Source organism: Aphelocoma coerulescens, chromosome 1A, assembly GCF_041296385.1.
Source record: "Aphelocoma coerulescens isolate FSJ_1873_10779 chromosome 1A, UR_Acoe_1.0, whole genome shotgun sequence".
NCBI lineage: Eukaryota > Metazoa > Chordata > Aves > Passeriformes > Corvidae > Aphelocoma > Aphelocoma coerulescens.
Window position 1 is genome coordinate 8,822,872 of NC_091014.1, and position 8,570 is coordinate 8,831,441.

The window sequence follows — 8,570 nt, forward strand, 5'->3', positions numbered from 1 at the left end:
GATGCGCTCTGGGGCCTGTGACACCACAGGGGCCGTGTCACAATGGGGGCAGCTAGAAAAGGCCCCGTTGGTTGCCGTTGCCCCCAGTAGAGCCTGGGCAAGCGGTGAGTGCACACAGGTGGTGGGGAGGCCGGGCTGGGGGAGGGCTGGGGCAGAAGCGCCGGCAGCCGGGGCGTGTGTTCTGTCCCTGCACGCAGGGCCCAGCCCCTGGCGGGAGCGCCTTGCTCCGGCTCGGTGCTCGCTGGGGCAGCGGTGCAGGCCTTGCCTCCTGCCAGCTGCCGGGGGCCCTCTCCTTCCTGCTGCCACATCCCTGTGGCTCCTGCCCCGCACCGGCTGCCTCCATTCCGGCCCTACTGAACCCCTTCTGTGTGTCCTCTTGCAGACCATGGCTTTATTGTCATTGCTCTTCGTGCTCGTGCAAAGCCTGATCCAGTACCCCCAGCCAGCTGGGGATGGGCTGGATGAGGCCACGCACCGGCGAATGCAGGAGCGGGAGGAGCTGCTCGACCGCGAGATGGCTCGGCTGCTGCAGGAGCTGGAGCAAGGGCCCCCGGAGCAGCAGGATGAGGGCTGGGGAGCTCTGCTCTTTGGTGCCCTGCAGCAGTGGCCATTCTGGGCTCTTGCTGGACTCCTGCTCCTCTTGGGCCTGTGGTTTAGCTGCAGGAGAAAGTGCCGTGAAGCCAACAGCAGCGGCAAGGACCAGAGCTCCTGCAAGACCCTAGGAGAGGAGAGAGGAAAAGAACAGCAAGAAGACACTATTGATTCAAAGGAAGATGGAGAAAACCATAATATGACCGTGGAGGCAGATGACAGCGGTAATGAAAATGAAGGAGAAGGCAGTCCTGTGGCTGCAAATGAAGGAGAGGAAGATGATGCCAGTGAAGGAAATGAAGATGTGAAGGTGAAGGAAGACCAAAATGTGAAGAATGAAGATGCCTGTGACTTAAAGAAAGATGAAGGACGGAGTGGTGGGAATGTGCCAGGAGGCAACACTGCTGAAGGAAAGGAAGAAGAACCTGGCAATGTTGCTCGAGATAAAGAAGGCCATGCTGAAGCAAATGAAGGAGAAAACAAGGATGTGCAGGTGGAACAAGACCATGATGCTGAAAAGAAAGAAGGAGGAGATGGAAATGAAGAAAAAACCATTGATGCAAATACGAAGGCAGGCAACAATGATGATGTAAAAGAAGGTCAATACGAGGGAGATGGAAAGGGAGAAAATGCGGATCTGAAGGTGGAGGAAAGCAGTGATGCCGGTGAGCAAAGAAGCAGTGATTGGACAGGACAGGAAGACAGCAGTGATGGTGGGAATGCAGTAGACCATTGCGGTTTTGCTGCAACTGAGGAAGAAAAGAATGACGTTGGAAACGAAGAAGGCAATGATGGAGACAAAGATGAGAAAGGCAGTGCTGCCGATATGAAGGGAGAAAAGAATGAAGATGGAAATGGAGAGGAGCACGGCAACGTTGCTTCAACTGAAGAAGGTGCTGATAAAGCAAGTGAAGGAGACAGCAACAATGTGAAGGTGAAGGAAGACCGGCATTCCAGTGAACACAGAACCAGTGATCGGAAGGGGAAGGATCAGGAAAACAGGGATGCGAATGTGAAAGGCAAGAAGAATGAAGATGGAAAAGAAGAAGAAGGTGGAAATGTGGCTGCCAGTGAAAAAGAAGGCCGCGGTGATGGCAAGGACAAAGGCAGCCGTGGTGGAACTGAAGAGGAAGAAGACACCCGGGACGTTGGGAATAAGCGAGGGATCCTTTTAGTGGATCGCATACAGTGTCCTGTCGAGGACGTAGAGAGAGGTCGCTCAGTGGCAGCGGAGCTGATGGAGAGCTTCACGCGTGTCTTTACTGACAGCGTGAGCAATAGTTTCTACCCGGTGCCTCAAGAAGCCATCGGGGTGGGCAGTGCCTTTGAGGGTTGGAGTCCCCGTGAGCAGGATGTGGTGTACCGCATGCTGGTCCCACTGAATCCCCCGCCGGGACACGCCTTCCACCTGGAGCTGAACAGTGCCGGGCAGATGGCAGCAAGGACCTTCTGCGTCCGTGTGGAGCTGGTGTGCACGTGCGAGAGGGAGCAGCTGGGCGAGAAGCTGTTGTGCTTCCTGCACCACTCGCAGAAGGAGCTGCGGCGGAAGCAGAAGCCCAGCCTCCTAAAGACACTCTGCACCGGCTCCTACCTGGACGTGGAGAAAACCTCCCACTGGTTCTACAAGCTGGTGAGATGCTCGTGGCTGCATTTGCCTCAGTCGTACTCGTGGCACTTGGTGTTTCAGCCCTGCAGCCGGTCCTGCCAATTCCGGCTGAGCAAAGGCAAGGAGAGCCTGATGGTGGAGATGCTGTTTGGGGTGCGCCACGGGGACTCCGACATCTTTGTGGTCAGCCAGCCCACAGAGGCCCAGAAAGGCGGCTCCAGCAGCTCTGTCAGCAGCCGGCCCGCCAAGGCCGAGTCCATCGCAAGCACAGCGTGGCCTGAGACGTACGCTGTGGCAGAGGCAAAATTCTTCCAGCACGTGGCCAGGCAGGTGCCGTGTGAGAGCTTGCACCTGAAATGCCTGCAGCTCTTCACCTACATCCTGAGGGGCACAGGTTTTTCCAGCTCGACCTGGAAGACTGTGGTCATGCACGTGCTGACCACCGTACCGCTGTCCAAGTGGCGCAGGAGGGAATTTGAGCGGCGGCTGTGGGACATCATGGCATACCTGCGCCGCTGCCTGCAGTTGAAACGCCTGGAGCACTTTGTCCTGGGCAACAAGAGGCTTCCTGGGGAGATCAGCTTGCCGCCGGCAATGCGAACGGTCGAGCCGCTCAACCTCTTTGAGCACCTGGCCCGAGATCCGGCCGCCCACGCGGAGGCGATGCAAGCTTACGGTCAGCTGCGATTCCGCCTCTGGACGCTGCTCTCCAGCCACTGAGAGGAATTCCCTGCACAGAGCTGTGCTGGGGGGGCTCACACCCGAAGGCAGCCACGTGAGCACGGCATCATTCTTGCTTTTTTCACTGGCAATCCTGAAGCTGCTTTCCTGCTCCCATGGATGGAAGATGCTGTGGCACATGGATTCACCGTGCAGACACACATCTCTGCGTTGCCTTGCCCTTCGCCTTCCAGTCATGACGGTGCTGTTGCAATATTGCCCAAAGTCTGTAAGGCAGAAACTGGCTCCACCTGCACATCCTCACGGAAGACACTGATGCTGAGAGGTTGCCTGGCATGCCTGGAAGACCAAAACCGAGCCTGTTAGAAAATTAATGTAGTTTTTTCAGTGACCTGTATGTACTTTATAATGGTTTTGTAAAGATGTAGTTCATCTCAGTCTGTGGAAGTGAAGATAATAGTTTTAACTCACTTTACCATAGGAGAATAGGTAGTCCAAGTTTTCGTAATAGGAACTAGTTTCATCATCATCACGTCAAGAGGTCCTTTAGGATTGTTAGTGTGAGATTATTTCCCAGTTACCCTTAGTTTAGGCAATTGAGCTACTCTGGTATAGCTGCCCTTCAGTAATATCTACATATGTATGTTTGAAGAAATAATAAAAGGAGAGAAGTTTCTCAAATTGCCTGAAAAGTGTCCTTCTTTGTATTTAACCCAATGGTTCTTAGAGAATGTCCATCCATTGCAGCTACCTGAAAAAATGACAAAGTGACTCAAGCGGTGATTGTGTCCAGCAGTCACATCTCGGTATTGCATTTCTGCAACACTCTAGAGCCGGGCTATTAATTTTGTCTCATGAATGCAAGCAGAAGTCATGATGGTTGAAACAGCTAAAATATTAATTAATCCTCCCAGTGCTGCTTAAAACCTGCCCCTCCTCATTGAGAGCATGGGAAAGAAAGCTGCTGTGGCCCACGTCAGAGAGGGAAGTCCTCTGAGGGGCCAGGAACAAGCAGGCAAGAGTGAGGAGAGCAGGCAGGGACCTCCCAGAGGAGGATCGCTGCCAACAGCAGAACTCGCTGTTCCACTGAGAGGGAACTGTGCTCGCTGAGCTCCCTGCCTTTTGCTTCCTCTGCTGGGCAGGCACTGCTCCTGATGCCATGAAGATTTTTTGCCTTTTCTTTTATACCCCTATTATACCTTTTACAACTTCTGTATTCTTAGTGGGTTTTGCCTACATTCTTGGACTTGTTTGTCAAGCTAAGAGACCCAACATTTTAGAAGCTTCGTAGTTAGGGATCGGTGTGCCCCAGACCCCAAGGTCCTCTCCAGAACACATTCTGTAAACCAAGATAGAACCAACCGTCCAGGGGAAGGATCCTTGGGGAGGGGGGCTCACTTGAGCCTCTCATTGGGGAATCTTGGATAGATATGCTAATTAGTAAAACCTATAATGTTATACCTAATGTTGGGGACACAAACACACACACACACACACACTCGGTGGGGCGCATCTCGATGCATATGACCTGGACGTGTGCACCTAAGGATCCTTAAAATAAATACCAAGGTAAAATCTCTTTTCCCCTTCTAACCGGGTATGATTCTTGATTTTAAGACCAGGAAAAGGCATCACTCCCACCACAGCCCCTTTGGCCCAGCTTGTGGAAGGAGGAGAACACCCTCCTTGCTCCCTTCTCCCCAAACACACCCACCCACTTTGTTCCCCTCTCCTCTGCCCCCAGCTGCAGAGACCTGCCCTGTCCCTTGCCCCAGCTCCAGTCTCTCATCAGCCCCTTCCACAAGGACGTGTGCTCTCAGTGGGTAGGACTTGATCTCTGTGTGCCATTGAGCCTTACGGCCTGACCGCACAGCTTGTGTGGCCTCTGGGGCGATGCTTGGATTCGGGGAGAAGCACGGCCCCCATGGCTTCTTGTTGCACAATCCACCCAGGGCTAGATTGGCCAGGGCCAAAACTATTGCAGGTGGTCAAACTGTGGGTGTGGCTGTGAGTTTTGGTGCATGTGCAAGTGTGCTGTGTGTCTGAGGAGCATGCTGGGAGAGGGGAAGGGCAGAACCTACAACCTACAGTTGCTACTGAAACACTGTGGTGTAGCTCAGGTGCTGGTTTTAACTGGTCAGTAGTATGCAACCCCACTAGGATGGAAATTGAAAACAGTGTTCCATAAGAGCAAGCATGGCCAAATGATCTGGATGTCTTTCTGGCACTGAGCTGTTCTTTCAGGCCTTGAAAACAGGGGAGCTCTGATAAAGTAACTGAGCACCTGGTTGGTATTAACTCTCCTTTGCACTGTCAATTCCCCTTCTTTGGGAATACCTCACCCTGCGGGCTCTGTGTCTCTCCTAAGCCTGTTCGTATTGATGTGAGTGTGCTTTTCATGCCCATGCCATCTGGCACTGGTATTACACCAGAGTTGTTCCTGCCACTGCGGTTCAAGGTCTCTCCATTTCTGCATGAAAGTCTCGTCTCCTTTGTTACGGACACTGCACTCCTTAGGAAGCTGAGAAATACATTTGAACATAGTGGGAAAAATGTTGAAGTGGAAGTGTTGCGAAGATGTGTGGCCAGTTTCACAACATCTTTCCTGTGGAACTGCTGCAGGCTGAATGGAGCAAGTCCTGCTGTCAGATGTGCATTCGGAGAAAGCAGGTTTGAATGAAATGAGTCACAGCCAGAGAACTGTCAGCGCATATCAGTAGTATCAGATACAGGTTTCTGTAGCCAATTGTCCTTTGGATTTACTGAAGAAAACCCCTTCCCGGTTTAAATCCTGGACACTGAAATCCACAGAAAACTCACATTTGCTCCAAGCGTGAAGCCAAGTCACTTTCTTCCTGCTTCCTTCATCAGTGGAGCCCAAACTGAGTTAGAATTTAAAACTGTGTTGTTCTCTGTACAGCTGCTACCAGAGAGGATGAGCAGAAGTATCAGGACAACCTGCTGGTGTCTTCTCTGGCCATAGACATCTGGGCTGTAAGATGTACTGAAATAATTTATCTTGCCTCAGTGTTGCCGTGTTCATGTCCAGAGAATGGCCTGTTGTCAGAAGCCTTTCTGAAGACGCAGTTAGTTGAAAATTGCAGGTGCGGGTGCTTGCAACTACTCTAACATTTTGTGCATCCTTCTGAGGGAAGCATAGTCTGAAATGAAGAAGTGGCAGTATTTTGAAGGCAAGTGCAATAGAAGGAGGGTAACTTGTTTGGAAGGGTGGGGATAGCACTGCCTATCATTTCACAAAGCATTCTTTGAGAAGGGAAGAGCTGCGTGCCTTAAGGTGCTAATCATGATCAGCATGTTCCATTCTGAACACCTGGACATGCTTGCAAAATACAGGACATGCCTCCATCCAGGCTGGAAAGAAGGAGCCCACTGCTGCAGGGTGGAGTGGGTTCCTTTGTGCAAGTCAGCACAAGTCCCAAAGCCTTGAGGTGGATTGGAAGGTAGAGAGCTTCTAGACACAAGCTATTGCCAGAGTGTTTGGTTGGTGTTGCCTGTTCCTCAGAGTGTGGACTAATCTCCACTCTTCATTCCCCGTGACTGTTTCCTTCCTAAGGAAGATTCGCGCCTTTCTGATTGCAGGTCGTGTGCTTATGCAGCTAAAGGTAGCTGGGAGGCTGCTGAGCTGAGGTGAGCTGAGCTGGTAGGCTAAGTGGAGCAGTAAAAGTCATTCACAGTCAGTGAGTGAGTTGACCTCAGGTCCTTCAAATAATGCAGTCCAAGAAGATTTTGCCAGTATTTCCACTGGAAGCCTACCACAGGTCTCTTGCTTTTTCTGTGTTTGACTGGCTGGTAGATTGGGAGGGACAAGAGGGTGTGAAATGCTTGACCAGGGCATGAATGAAATGGCTTTTTTCTTTAGTTGGTCCTAGGCGTCTCAACCTGAAGTTCTAGGGAGAGAGAGTGGGAGTGGCAGAGTTTGTTTAAAGCTGCCTTTTCTCCAGGGTCAGCAAATGAATAGGCTCTTTACCACTCTGGGTCTGGTAGTGTGGGCTTTCTGAATAGCTTTAGCTACAGGTGAGTTTATAAAACACCTCCCTCAGAACAGACTGGAGGTTTTCTCTGTCTGCTTGACAGTCAGGTGACTGGAGGTCAGAAGAAATTTTTCCTCCCGTTCTGCATCTTATTTACTCATGTCCCAAAGGTGAGCACTGTGCTTGGCCATGAAGCTTGTCATCAGAAGACATTTAAAAGGAGCAGGGTGACATAGGCTGCTGAAACAGAGTAGCCTGTGAAATTCCTGACTCTCTCGTCTTTCTTTGTGGCGCTGCCTGTGAATGACTGATCAGTGGCTGCTGTGATCCTGTCTTCCTCTGCTTCCCTCCCTGCTGGGTACCACTTGGGACATGGAGCTGTTCAATGGCGACCTCATCTAGATGGCAGAATTTATAAGGAGCTGGTTGTTGGTTTTATATAGGATGGTTCAGAAAACTGTGTTTTCTGAGTGCACCCAGCTCTTGTGTCACGGCTGGACAAGGGAAGGGCGATCACTCAGACATTCTGTGTTTTGTCAGCCCTCAGCTGATAAAGAGTATTTCAGAGATCACCCAAGAGGAATTTGAGTAGCCCAAGGGAGCAAAAAGGGACCTCCTGCTGTGCTGTGCTGTGATCAGCATCAGAGAAACTCTTCCCAATAAACAGCACCATCGTAGCCAGTAGCAAGGATCTCCAGTCAGAAAAAAGCAAGGGAGGAGGTTTGTACTGAGGATGGCGTCTAAATGCAGACACGTCTACATCCCTATACAAAATAGAGTTCCTCTCGGAATGGCAAGAGAGAAGCCAGTTGCTGCAAGTGTCAGGAGGAGCACATCTTTATGTGGCATTGAGGGAGAGCACATTAGAGTGGAGTGATCTAAGCTTCAGGAGTTCTGTGTTTTGAGGACTTTTCTTTTTCCTTTTCCAAACTTGTATTTCTTGTTACAGTGGCTTGTCCATTTCTCAGCCAGGCTATTGATCAGCCACATCTAGCGTAAGAAGTAGTTTGGATGGTTTTTTGTGCTACTGTGCAAACCATCAGTTGGATGTATGTAATCTTTTGTCAAACAATAAACAGATCTTTGAAAGTGTTCCTAAATTCAGGAGAGAAACCCTCCCAAAAGGGTTTATCTCACAAAAGATGTGTGAGGCAGGACAGTATTGGTGTAAAAGAAGGGTAGGCCTTAACATTGGATGACGTTTAAACTTCCTGTGCATCATTCAAGCAGCCTCTAATTCTTGCTTTCTCACTAAACCTGTAACTAAAAATTAGCCTGTATTGTATGACAGGCTGTGGCCAAAGTAATAAATATTATTGTTAATAGTAAAGAACATCTGCCTGCAATCATCAGTAAAAGCCTGCACCTATATAGAGAGCGTATCGGGGTCCTGTCACCCATATTTATATTTGAGAAGGGTTTGTGTGGGAGGGTGCTTGTGCCTGCTTTGTACAGGGAAGCCCTGGGGTTCCCAGGTTCACGACTGATGGGTCTGCACTTTGTGTCTGTTGAGGCTCTGGGTGCCCAGGGCCATGATGAGTTCCCGGGCTGGGGATGGCGGGTGGGGCTGGCCTGTGATGCGCTCTGGGGCCTGTGACACCACAGGGGCCGTGTCACAATGGGGGCAGCTAGAAAAGGCCCCGTTGGTTGCCATTGCCCCCAGTAGAGCCTGGGCAAGCGGTGAGTGCACACAGGTGGTG

General features: G+C 50.9%; 1 protein-coding gene across 1 annotated transcript; it reads left to right on the top strand.

Annotated features, from left to right (window-relative positions):
• Window positions 1-1,417: 1,417 nt before the first annotated feature.
• On the top strand, window positions 1,418-2,917 carry LOC138104548 (inositol 1,4,5-trisphosphate receptor-interacting protein-like 1). The gene has a single exon (XM_069003835.1). The coding sequence runs from the start codon at window positions 1,418-1,420 to the stop codon at window positions 2,915-2,917; it is 1,500 nt and encodes a 499-aa protein (XP_068859936.1).
• The last annotated feature ends 5,653 nt before the right edge of the window (window positions 2,918-8,570 follow it).